This window comes from Neolamprologus multifasciatus, chromosome 19, assembly GCF_963576455.1.
Source record: "Neolamprologus multifasciatus chromosome 19, fNeoMul1.2, whole genome shotgun sequence".
NCBI lineage: Eukaryota > Metazoa > Chordata > Actinopteri > Cichliformes > Cichlidae > Neolamprologus > Neolamprologus multifasciatus.
Window position 1 is genome coordinate 3162965 of NC_140457.1, and position 13443 is coordinate 3176407.

Sequence of the window (13443 nt, forward strand, 5' to 3'; positions counted from 1 at the left end):
TGAGACACATTTTTTTTTAATTAAAATGAATAAAAACTACATTATCGCAAACTTTACAAGCACTCAGTATAGAAGCATTATTGATATCATTACATACATGGTGAAATTTTAAATTAACATACCAGTTTCAGATGTACATGCTTTGAGCATCAAAGAGACGGAGAGAGCAAGACGAAGGAACATTTTGCTGGAAAGGGATTGTTTAAAAAAAAGTAACATTGTGCTCTTTAATTAACACACAATAAAAATGAGATTTGCTCGCACACTTGGGCTTGTTTGCAGAAGAAAAACAAAAACAATGATATTTTTTTGCCACACATTTTCTCCATCGAAAACATCCAAACAGTATCACAGGCAGTCGTGAAGATCTTTGGTTTTTTGTGTTTGAAGGAACCACACAAATCTCAGTACGTAGGTGGTTTCTCTAGCTGCATGATGTTTGCCTATAATACAGTACGGTTTTCAGGCACATCCAGGCCAAAGGGAGATGGGAATGAGACGCTGTCGTTTAGAAAAAAACTAGGAATAAGGCAGAGGGCGTACAAAACAGCTTGCATACTTTATTTTCTTTACCTGAGCTGCAAATGCTAGCTTCTTTGGATCACTTCTCACTTTGACATTAAAGCTTACTTGTTTATCACACGAGCCGCCAACTTTCAGAGTCGTGAATCCTAATCATCTTCATTCTTGTGAAAGAGTTTCCCGGTAAATACTGGATACCTGATACTTCTTGTAGATATCTTTAGCACACCTCGTGCCAAGGCGATGTGTGCAGGCAGAGCTGGCGGAGCTACGACCCCCATGGCACTGACAGTAAATTAGACTGGGAGCCATAAAAGGTTTCAAAGCACTCGCTGATTATTTAGAACAAAAGGACCGGTGCACAACAACAGAGGGGTTTTTTTTTCCAACTGCCCCTGGTTTTGTAAGAAGATACCCCTTTTGACCCCACCTGTCTTCCTCCATCCCTTCATCCTCTCCTCCTAATTTATGGAAACACGGGATCACATGTGTAGCTAAAGGGGAAAGGCCCTCCCAGGACAGGGGGAATGCGCACACACACCTGTGGTGCAGGAATGTGTTTGTGTGTCTGATCACGAAACGATTTGGCGACTTAAGTTGATGTCTATATATCTATCCATGTTTGTGTCGGCACGCTTCTGGATATTTGTAAATGTATAAACCCAAAAATAGAGAGAAAGGAAAGTTCAAACATAGTGCAAAAAATTCAGCAAATGGCTTTTTTGGTTTTTTTAAGCGCAGAAAGGCAATTTTGGAACTTTTTTAAAAGCTTACAGCTCTAGAAGATGCTGTTGGGCACTGTTCACTCAGGAATAAAAGTTTTAGTGCATCGAAGCTACATTGGAAGGCAAAAAATTACATTAAAGGTTTTGGTTTTTTTATAATTTAGTAGCAATATATTACACAAATTCCAAATTTATACTTAACAACAAAACATGGTATATATACTGTATATATATTTATATAAAAAAAAGGAAAGGCAGAGAGAAATGCTTAAGGATTTGGGGTATATGCATACATTTCCTCAAATTTTGGCTCAAATAAATATGAAAGGTAAACCGTCTCATCCAGTTTAAAAATACCAGACTGGGACTTTTTTTTCTTTAGAAAAGGGCTTGAATAAGAACATCAAAGGAAACGTAAAGAGTAGAGACAACAGGACTCCTACAGAAAAACAAAAAAACCAAGAAACCCTCCTCTGCTTTAGTCTTTATACATTCCTTGAAATATCAGCCACTGTCCTGTTGAAGCGAGATCGACTGATGACGCGGCAGAGGAGGAGTCGTGTCTAAAAACACGACAGGTAAAATGCTTTTGTTTCTCAATAATGCAGCAGTTGTGTCGAAACGTCCACTGCGCAGCGTGGCTCCAAACGTGTCCATTTGGATAATAAATTAGGCAATAAGGTACTGCATAACCACCGTGAGCGCACGAAACAGCCTTTGGGTGCAGCTGACAATGTTTTCACAACTGACTCAATCGTTTTTTACAATGTTGAAATTTGACAGAAATTAAAGCTTCAAAAAGGAAGGATTGCTACAGCAGTGCAGCCATGCCTCGCAGGAGTCCGACTTCTCTCCTCCACCCGCCGAGTGAGCTGGATCGGTCTGTTTGAGGGATTTCTGCTGCGGTTTTTCAGTTCGTCAGCTGTGCTGATTGATCACGCCTCCGCCGCCTTTTGTTCATTCGATGAGTACCTACTTTGATGAGTACCTGTTTGCACAAGACAAACGATGCCGGCACATTACTGCGGCTTCACTCGTTTTACTCTCTCTTCTGTTTGCAGTCTCTGCCAAGTAACGCGTCAGCTCGTATGGCTTTTCCGGTTCTTTGGCGGTACCTCGGTACAGTGCAGGAGTTCAAGAATTTACAAAACAAATAGTCTCGGGGGATTTGGTGAAAGCAGAAGGTCTTTAAAGCGAGTGCCGGAGAAATAAAAGACAAACATGCAGCATTTCTCTTTTTTTTGTTTTTTTCTTCTTCTTTTCTTTCAGTGTTCAGCTTCTTTTTTCTTTGTTCATCATCCTCTTTACTTTGTTTTCTCCTTCTCTTCTTGTCTAGCTGTCTGTCAGTCAGTAAGGCCTCCAGACAGATTCATCCAAGCGACCCGAAGCGCTCATGGCTGTGGGGGAGTTGCTGTGGCTGCCGTCGGCTTCCACGCCCTCGCTCTGGGTGTTTAGGCCCGGGTTCATCAGGCTGTTGGTCCCGCCAGCGCCTGTAGCCCCCGAGCAGGACAGTAGGCGGGTGGGAGAGCGCTCGCCCCCGGTATTCCCCGGAGCCACCATGGAGAACTGGTAGGATCCAGAGCCTGTGCCATAATACAGGTAGGAGTTGGACTGGAAGTTTTGGGATTGGTTGTTTGAGTAGGGTGGTGGCAGGTAGGTGTGGTATCTAGTAGAGGCGGACATGCTAAGGCCACTAATGCCGGTGCTGGAGGTGTTGGTGGAGTAGGGGAAGGCCCCGGGGTAGTGCATGCGGGGATCTGAGAAGCGAGGGTCGGTCAGCGGTGACAGAGACGGGAAGGTGGTCCTCTGCGGGAAGAGCTCTGTAGTCGCTGTTATAAAAACAGAGAAACAAAAGGTTGGAAAGAGCCAGAAAACATTCAAACTGCTCTTGCAATTATGAAACCAGCGGCTCAGAGATCTCTCTTTTCTATTATTCCCAAGAAAAAAAAGACCCACATTTCCAGAGCAGCAAATCTCCCCAGACCCCCAATTCAGAGCTCAAGTTTCTTGCGATATACCGGTCCATGGAAATGTTTGCTCAAAGTAATGAACTGAGACATTTCTTTGCTTAATAACAGTCATCAAGCACTGACAGCACATCATCCCACAGCCCCGTGCACAAGACCGGAGTTAAAAAAGGCCCCCTTGCCACAGCCCTCCCACCACTGCTTCAAAAGACGCAACGCACAGTTTTCTATCTTTTTCAGAGCAATGAAAAGAGGCATTGTCTGCAGCGAGGGGTGCTTTGTATAAACACAGACGGCTCGCTGCGCTGTTGTGCGGCTTGTCATAAATCATATTTAGGTGGCAGAGGCGGATGGTCGCAGTCGGAGACGGTCGGAGAGACAGAAGGGGAGGGGACGCAGGAAGAGAAGTTGTGTTTCTGTGTATATCTAAACTAATGTGTATCACAGTAACCTGTCAGAGTCGCTGCCAAGTGTAATCTCACAGGTAACGAAGCACAGCTGAACCAGGCTGCTGCGTCTGCCATGTCACTGCACACGTTCTCATTTATTCAGCTGGCAAAAGGGAAATAGAAATATCGCTGAAGGGTTCGGCTTGGCTCGGAGATTTGATGCCACTACTGTCACCAAGTAACTCAAACACCATATTTCCCTCCTCGCTCAGCTAAGGAGCGCTATTGGCTGATCTTACACCGCCCGAGCTTTGGAAACGAACCCATTCACAGATTTCTGAAAGCTGCCGATGGTATTTGTGTTTCAGTCCAAGTACAGCACCAGTTATTTTCCAGGTTTCTGCTTAACGTACTTACAATACCTTTGTTTTATTTTCACTTTGTTTTAATTGCATGTAAGCAAAATGCTAAAATTACCTGCTATTGTTGTGGTTTTACTGGCGTCAGACACACTTTTAAATTCTCAGGTAAAGGTGTGAAATATTCATTGTTTCTTGGCAAGTTCAGCGCGTCGAGTCTTTGTGTTCTTAATGCTCAGATATTTTGCAAAACAATAAGGTGGCCTTCAGCCAGAACAAACGCCCTTGACCTGGTTGTATGCCATAAAGACTAGCGAGTGTTCCTCATACCTGATGTCAGCGCTCGGTCTACGCCTGTGTGCGCCCGTGGTTATTTGTTTGTGTGTTTGTGGCTTCCATGGGTCCAGTCTGCCCACATGACTTCAAGTGTAAAATGTGGATTTGGATGGCAGAGAAAAGAAAGCTTGTATTTGTCAAATAGCAAGCGCTTGCACGCCACAGCCCCGAGGGGGGAGAATGCCAAACTTGCGTGCCACGGTCTTGTTGAAATGTCTTTTCCCTATGTCTGGAGAAGTGGGTCCATTTTCAGCTGCAAAAAAATCAGTTCCTTTGCAATTTCCATGGCCCCAGCTTTACTCTTTGTTTTTTTTTTCCAGCAACACATTGCTGCTGTTGAATTTCCTTTTTTCTTTTTTTTTGGGAGGGGATGAGGGAGTTAGTAGTGGTGGTGGTGGGGGGGCTGTTTCTTTTTCCAGAGTCTACCAGGCACAGGAGTCGGGCTCCGTATCTGATTTCACGCGAGGAAAATCCAAGCCCTCAGCTGCTGTTGATTCGGGTGAAGTGGAGTCAGCCTACTAATTCCTACCGGACTCTCAAAAAGCTTTCGCTCCCTCTCCCCGTCTCTCCCTGTCTGTCCCTTCATCTGTCCCACTCTGTGCTAAATTTAGGCTTCGGGGTGAAACTGTGGAGGCGTTCTGCGGCTTGGGGACACGACAGCTCTCGCTGCTGCCGCCCACGCCGCCCGCGATCTCCGCTTAATTGAAGTCGGTGGAAATGTGTGGGCCAAACTGCGGTGGGGATCGACTCCTGTGCTCCGTCAGGGGAAACTGGACTGGACGCTTATCACAACACCTTAATGGGCTTGTGCAGTCTCAGGTTTTTGGCCGGGAGCCCTGAGGAGTCTGGTACAGTACAGTAGCTCCCTCTGGAGGAGAGGGCTAAACAAAGTGTCCTGTAATCGAGAAGCAAAGTTTGCAGTCTGCTTTTTCTCCCTCTTGACTGCGTCGCATACCTTCCTGCATCCCCACCCTCCCCCACCCAACATAAGTGCAGGGTTTGCTGCTGCGGCTGTGGTAACGGTGGTGTATCTTTGGCAGAGAGGGTCTTCCTAACCGAGCCGAGTACTCGCTGCCTGTAACCTCTACGGCACAAAACCACACATGATCTCCATTAGGCTCATCTGAAACGTGTTGACTAAATTGCAGGGACAGGATAAAGGATGGACCCCAGAGGCCTAGCTAGCACAGTGTGTGATGTTCTGAGCGTACGAAGCGGGTAGCTGGGAATCGAGGCTTTTATAGAGAACACGGTGTTCTAGCGTGAGCTCTGAAGTGCAGCGCCATGCTCTTTTTGAATTCTGCGGTGCCAAGGGTGGAGCCCTCCTCCTTTCTGCTTAGGTCAAGAAGTCCTCTAGTCCACACTCAAGCGTGTAACCCAGATATGACAGGAGGTTTGTCTTGTTTGCATACGGGAGAAACTGATTTTGGTTGTTAACACAAGGGCAGGTTTGAGGCGGTCACGTCTCTGTGTGTAAATGTGCACGAGCTTGTGTGTGTGTGCGCACGTGTGCCTGAATGTGGTGGCTGACAATGGGGGGATGCAAATCCAGGCGTTCACCTGTGAAATGTTTACTCAGGCTTGATGCAAACTGTGACGGCCAGCACCCAGGGAAGGGTGTCTCAGGCAAATAAGTGGAAGGAGTAAAAAGAGAGAAGCCCGGGCTGGTGTGGCTACGTGGAAAGAGCCACCGTGCTGTGTAATAAGAATGTTTTCTAATCTTTTTCTCTGATAGAATCGCTGAAAAGGCCCAGCTGCTCCGCATTGTGGACTCCCGAGAAGGTTTAAGTCATTTCACAAGCAGAAAGCGTCTGGTTGATTTACAGTGGATGCCATTAGGTTGAGACGGCGCTGTTGATAATTGGCCGACGAGTACAGGGTAACGTAACGCCACGGCAGGGCCGGCGCTGCAGAATAGGAGACCCAAATGAACACAAATGATCTCCAGGTGTTTATTTAAGCGCCGAGGCTTCGGAGCCGGAGCATCGTGTCGGATGCAAATACCGATCACCTCTGTACTGTGGCAACACGGTCAGCCCCAAAGCCTCGTCCACGTTAGCACTTCATCATGTGAGCGCGGAGGATTTTGCATGTTCTCAACTTGTGACATGCAACACAAGCACGGGAAAAAGAAGTCTGTGATTACAAAAACCCTGAGATTTCCCTAATGCGTCGACACACGAGGTGACACGATTAAAATATTTTTTTGTTAAGTAAATCTTTTTCTGCGAGAGATACGATACTCACTTGTAAAGCGACCGGTGTGATGTATTTGTTAAGCAGTCATTGGGATTGTAGCTACATGAGAATCGCTGTTGTTAGGTTGTTTTCTTGCTGCTTCCAGTCTCTCACACGGCCCCGACTGCCTTTGCACAGACGCCGACAAACACGTTTAATTCTGCCGTGTCAGCGCTCGGACACATTTCTCTTCTTTGCCTTAGACATTGTGTTGTATCTGATAAAATGCAGAAAAGAGAGCAAGAGCGCCGTGCTAAATCTAAGAGTCATTTTGTGTCACAGCGTGAGCGTATGAGTCAGCACGTCCGGTGTGCACTGGTGGGTTGTGCGTGGGAGAATGCAAGACTTAGAGAGCTTTTGATCAAAATCGCCAAGATACAAATGAAACAAAGGAGAAGGGGGAAAGGCAAGAAGGATGGTGGCACTACGGGAACGCCGTGTGATGTAGTCGGGCCCTACAGGCAAAATGAAACAGACTAATATCATTGGTACGCTGACACGCCCTCTTTCCAGCTTTTTTCTTTCAGTTTGGAAAAACGATGTTTACTAATTAAAACAAAGCAGTGCGAGATGTTTTTAAAGACTTATATTCAAAAGGAGCTCCATTGTGTTTTGCACGCTTGCTCACACAAGTCCTTACTAGTGACTTCACCCTTCAGGCTGCTTTTTCGCAACTCTGTTTCAAATTGAAACACACGCACAAAGACACCGTCATGCATAAACAACATCCTAAAATAAATACAGTCTCATGCTTAGTTAAATGAGTTCTTTTATCAAGTGTGAAGTGTAATAGTGAGACTTCTTGCAAGAACCAACCATGACAAACGTCTCTCCCCTTACAACCAGTGTGCAGTCTGAGACACTTTCTGATTTGATTTCGACTTAAATATGTTTAATTTAATTTGCTTATATTTATTTTATAACTGTTGATTGCACGAACTGTCCTCGTATAATTTTCTGTATGACGGTATTTTATTGCGTATGATGTGTTTTTAGAAACCTCCCTGTTGCGCTGAGAGTGTGTGGGGTAAAATAAAAAAGCAGTGCATTGCAGTGTCTCACCTGGCCATGGTCTCAGGTCCTCCTCCACCTTGCAGGTCTTCAGGGTGGGGGTGTCCATCTGCTCCTGCCACAGGGCTGCAAGAACACACACAGATACAAGCAATATGTGAGGATGTGGGCTTTATAAACAATCCAGTAGAGCAATTCTGGGGATTAATACGAGCTGTGTGCGTGTACGGGGTGAGGAGGTCACTGCCTGCGCCTGAGCAATCTAAAACACAATCCAAAAACGCCTTCTCGACAGACTGGGCAGAACCGTCTTGACATCTGGACATTTGGAGATGTTTTCCTGTCACAGGTCGGTCTCTGCTGACTGAGCAGTGAAGGCTGGGAAGAGGAGGGGTGGTTTTCTCACCACGGTGAGACCAAGCTTGGAAAAACATGCTCGATGGGTGCATATGAGATATTTTTGGGACTTTCAGGCGAGACACCGGAGAGACCTGTGAAGCTTCTCCAGCCAAGCTGTCAGGAAGCCGAGGAGGGTCGAGGAGCTACTGGCCCAACGCGTGGGACCCTGCTTCACACTGGACGGTCACACCGCAGCACAAACAGCTGGCTGTTTGCTCTCGGTCTGAGACGGCGCAGTCGTTACACGACGACGCGCACGGAGCTGCGCACATGTGCTGCGTGACAGCCCAGTGGATAGTGTTACGTCTCGTTTAAAACTTTTTCATCAAATGTGCGTAAATATAAGAAAAACGTGCATTACAATTTTTCTCGTGTCGTCTCCCTTTAACGACAGCATCAATCAGCCGTCTAACCTCAGCCTGACTCCGCACACCCTCCCTCTCCCAGCCTCCTGTAGCGGCAATTAGGATGGAGAGAGGGGTGCCAGAGGCAGAGAGGAGGGCGGTGCTGGGTTGTTCACCTATAGCCACACTGGGCTTAACTAGTGTACGATCTCTGCTTCCCCTGGAGCTCCTGCACTTCCTTTGCAAAGACCCAAATCAGCACTCAGTCACCGAGAGGTCCTGCACTGTGCCTCACAATGGCAAATTCTTACACATAAATGGCCTTATTCAGAAAGGCTTGCAAGCAGCTGGTGCGATTCGCTCAAGAAAATAAACATTTCCTTCAAATATTTTGATTGGCCAGCAGACAACGTCAATACCAGAGGCACAGATTACCCCTGTTAATAAGACGGCCGGCCGCCCCTCAGCCCTGGGCGGAGCCGAGGAGAGAGGAAGGCGGTGGCTGAGCAGCGAGCGCGTCACTAATGAGAAGCTTTTGGGGGCGGTGCCAGCGTCGTTTCGGAGAGGACTCGCATATGAACACACATGTGCTGCTTTTTGAAGCGCATGTGTACATGAAAGGAGGCGGCTGAGAAGATGTTAGAGCCAAAATGGCGTCCATCCTCGTGACTCCGGATCCAGCGACGCCTCTGAGACGTGTAACGCGCCTGCCGTAATGAAGCGTGTCATTGAGACACAGTGAATGCCGGTCCTTGTGCTGGCTTCCTGTTTCGCTCAGGCCTCAGGCGTCGCAACGGGGAGAGAATGTGAGAGAGCGAGCAAGACAGAAAGAAAGACGCCAGCGAGGGAAGGGGAGAGAAAGAGAGCGTGTTTGAGAGGGGAGGGACACGGCCTTGGCTCAGCTATGTGGGACATTTGATATGTCTTTTGAGCCCTCACTTATAACGTGAGCAAAAACAAACACATGGGCTGAAAAATCCTATGTTCTCTTTCAGGGCTCGTCGTCCGCCCGCCCTTCCCCTCTCCCCAGACTCAATAGAGACTGTTCATGGCACACATGTAGTTTCTGTAATTGCTGAAATGTAAAACTGGGCCCGGCTCTGATGTGAAATTATGACTTACACAAACAGTTGAGTCTGGTAAAAAACATCTCGCTCTCACTTCTCCTTTTCTTTGTTTTTTTTTTTGTGTTTTTTCCCCACCAGGGCTTCAAAAGAGCTTTTTTTTTTTTCCTCAGTTGAAGAAAAGAAACATTTTCAGTTTGAATTATTCATCTCAGGGTCACAAAAAGAGACTAACCACAAGTGAAGCTTTCAGGCACCATAACAAATAAACTCTGTGGTGGCCATTGACATATTATGTAAATAGTGGAGTGCAGAAGTAAAACAGAGTGTCTAAAGGACTGTTCCAGTTCCTGCTCGTTTTAGCTGCATTTACCTCAGAGGGCCAGCTTCCTGCTCGGGTTTGGCACAAGTCTGCATGAAACCCAACGAGCGCGGTGGCTATACTCTGAAGCCTACACCACAGCTACCTGACGGCGCTAATTTCCTGTCTTCTAATTGGCTGATCGTGTCGTTCGGGATGTGTGAATTAGCTCGAGCCTCTCAGTTTGCGGCAGTAGCGGAGCGCCGCCTCGAATCTGGGGGGCCGGCCGGCTTGTTTATGTGGAGTAAACAGTGTGGTCACTGTGGACGAGGCAGGAGGGGCTGAATCAGGCCGGTCCTCCATCAAACGGGACTTTTTCGAGTCAATTCCAACTCGGAGGCCACAGCCTGAACGCACTGAGCGAGCGCGCCAGAGCAGAGCTGCAGCAGATGTGCGCCAGTTGTGCAGCGTGACGCCAGCGGTACCAACATTTGTAGAAGAGTCATTAAGGGGCAAGAGCTTTCCGGGTAAAAGCTGAATATGGCAAAAAAAATGTAGTGAGTAATATAGTAGATCTGGAAGATTACGCCGAGTTTTTCAGCAACATCACCACATGACTCAGACACACACACACACACACTTTTGGGCCGTCATCAAAGCCCTGAGCACTTGACTCGATGGTGGAACGTTATGCTAGTATCTGATATTCATCTTCAGAGAGGAACACACAGGTGTTGGAACAAATAACACGTTAAGTGATACCACCTCAAAAGTGCCAGGACTTTCTTTTTGGATGATTAAATTGGTGCTCCGTTTCTTTTCTCCCCCTCCCGCCGCTCTAACTGTTAAAACACATTTAAAGTTAAAAGAGCGTCTTTCTTCTCGGCCGTCTGTTAGAGGCTCTGCCAAGGGCTTGTTGAGTTTTGTCTGCTTTTAAAACGGATTAGGGTAAAACTGGAATCTGTTTTCCACTTTTAACTTTGATATAAATGAATCACATTTTCAATCAGCTGCTCGCTTCCCTTAAGACTGTAAATGTTGTCGAATACATTGTGTATCAGAGGAAGGGAAGAAAAAAACTGCCACCCACAGATACACATGTAGCTCACTTGAGGTTTTGAAAACCAGAATAACAATTTAGTACTTGATTGTCTGAGTGTCAGATTTGCTTGACTGCACGAGTTGAACCATGCATTTTTCAACCACACACACACACAGTCCCTCCACCCTAGCTGAGAATCATTCCACATGTCTAGCAGGCTTACCTGTGGACACAGAAGAACAAAAACAAGCAGCGAGTGTAGCGTCTGCCAGCGCGCAGGAATCCTGTCACTGCATGCACTGTAATGAGCTCTTAATTACCCTGTCTGTCTGGGGCACTAGCGGAGAACTTGCAACACTAGAATGAAACTATGTGTGTGCGTGTTTTATTTTCAGTGTGCTTATGGTGCAATCATCTTTGTCTCGGTGTGATTTAAGAATCCAGCGGTAGCTGATGTCTGCAGACGCGTCCTGTTGACGAGCAAACTGAGACGGTGTTTCACGGCTCAGACAACAATATGAAGCAAGGAGGCTTTAGGAGGAGGGTGACACTATGCTTTCCTTTTTGTAGATGTCTTCAGAGGGGACGGGGTTGGAGGGGGGAGGTTCCAGGCTGGGATAATGGAAAACATCTTTTGTAACAGCAAGAAGGGAATCCATTTAATTATAACATGTTGATGGGCAATTTATCACCCGGCAGTTCTCAAACAAACAGGCTTCGGGACTTAAAGTATCTGCAAAGTACAACAGCGTCTGGCGGGGATTGTCAAAAGCAGAGACGTGTGTGTTGTTGATATGTAAACACCTCCCTGTGTCTCTGGATGGGATTTATTACAACAAGTCTATTTTTGTTTGAGCTTTGCTCGTAATGCTGTCGCGCTGTCGTCTGTGCGCGATTGCTACGCATACGGGACCCCTCTGCTGGATCTGTGCCACAACATACATCCACGGGCTGCCGCTCAGCCGGCGGATAGACGAGGTGGGAGGGAGAAAGGCTCTCTCCTCTGTTATTTAATTATTTTACCACTCTTGCCCTGCGGTGTGCCGTCACGATGGTAATACCACAGATTAAGGTGTGTGGTTTTTACAGCCCTTCCCCTCGTCTGTCTCGCTCACACGCGCTTCTTATAGACAGCCTCGAGTCACCGGCAGCTGTAACTTGAAGCTCAAGGCCTTTAACTTATCTTGACACTTCCAAGAGATGTTAGCGTGTTGTGTCTGCTCTCCGACTACATGTGTGCGTTGCAACATCGCAGGCCTTTGAAGCCAGGCAAGTCTAATTCCTGCCCTAATCCTGCGAGAGGCAGACGAGAGCCGAGCGCTTCGTCTGCCGTCTGGACCGTGTCTGTGCACCTCTCCCCGCCGATTGGCGTGCATCCCCGCCGGCCCGCCCATGCGCTCCCCCCGCCCACTTTTCAAGCCAGAAACCTAAAGCGTGAGCTTTGCTGCAGGGGTCTTTTTATTGGCAGGCAACCCTGCGAACCCTGAGCCGTCAGAAAACGATCATCGCAGTGACTGTATTGTGTCGAAGAGCCGCGCCGTTTAGCTTCAGCATAACCTGTCGCTTTGTTTTTAAAATGGCTGACGTGTTTTGATCTGGGTACACGCCGTACAGGGGAACAAAAGCGATATCAACAGTAAGGACAGAGGAGAGCAGGGTGAAAGACCCCGTGTTCTCTGCAGTCAGCTGTTAGATAGCCCCGTACTGGTGAGTCAGTGCTGGCTAAGCTAAGCACAAGGCCAAACAGTGTGCACACTGATAGCGTTCCACCCACACACGGCTCAGAGCTCCCAAACAAGCCCTCCTGTACACAGCAGCGTGCTGATACAAAGGTAATGAGATTCATTAGCCGGCATGAGAACCAGAGAGTGGGCCGAAGTTTGCGCTCAGGCATGTGTGCTTCCTGTTAAAGAGGCTCCAACAGAGAGGGAAGAGTCATCCTCACCCACGCAGCTGTCCACAGCTGACACACAGCCTCCTCCCTTCCAGTCGCACCACCTCTGTCTGACTCTCAGCTCTCCCCCCCCAGCCGCCCCCGCACCCCTACACATTCGGACAGTCTCAGACTGACGTGATTGCCAAGGTAGCGGAAGGCTGCTACATTCCTGAGGCTGTAGTCGCGCGGTGTGCGGAGGCCAGCTTCGGCACCTCGGCCAAGCTTGGCTGGCAGCGGCGGCCGTGCCACCTGGCCGCGGATTCTACCCCGCGCACTGTGGGGCCCAGACCCACCAGCGCAGGGCATCCGGGGACAAAGCTGACACGAGCTTCCCCTCGAACGGCCAACGCATAACAGCTCTCAGATTAGTGGAACAGACCTCAGGAAAGTTTGTGGAGAACATGAAAGTCTCTTGGCTTAGCTCAGGGTGAGGTGAACAGCGTGTGCTGTGCTGACATATGAACAGATTCAATTACTTCAGCCAAATTAAACCAAATATGTTCGGCTTATTAAAGGAGATTTTCAGTTCTAAGTCTTTAAAGAGCCAAATTAAAGTGTACAAATTCTTCCTTCTAACTCATTTTTGAAAATATGGGCTGTAGATGACTTTCTTCTCTTAAATATGTTTGTGGAAAATGAGATAAACAGGGTTAAAAATATGCACACTTTGTTTTGTCTACAATATCGCGATAGTAGGAGCAGGAAGTGGTTTCTTTCAGCTGATCTACATCTGTCATGAAGCTAAATAATGTGGGTCGCCATTAATGTTTACGAGCTTCCCGTCACAGGTAGATGCACAGTGATGCATTG

At 47.5% G+C, this 13443-nt stretch overlaps 2 protein-coding genes across 2 annotated transcripts in view; one reads left to right on the forward strand and one right to left on the reverse strand.

Moving 5' to 3' along the window:
- Nucleotides 1–13443, forward strand: part of clic4 (CLIC family member 4) — a 70384-nt gene that overhangs the window by 41240 nt on the left and 15701 nt on the right. Inside the window, exon 8 of the mRNA XM_085142707.1 lies at nt 2584–13443. This exon is cut by the window's right edge and continues 15701 nt beyond it. The gene's annotated coding sequence lies outside the window, so the exon portion shown is untranslated. The remainder of the gene's footprint in view (nt 1–2583) is intronic.
- The window catches only part of runx3 (RUNX family transcription factor 3), a 49140-nt gene continuing 35697 nt past the window's right edge, over nt 1–13443 (reverse strand). Inside the window, exons 7-8 of the mRNA XM_085142706.1 lie at nt 7599–7673; nt 1–3076 (exon numbers count right to left, since the gene is read on the reverse strand). Of these exons, the coding sequence (XP_084998832.1) occupies nt 2595–3076; nt 7599–7673 (557 nt within the window). The 3' untranslated portion in view covers nt 1–2594. The remainder of the gene's footprint in view (nt 3077–7598; nt 7674–13443) is intronic.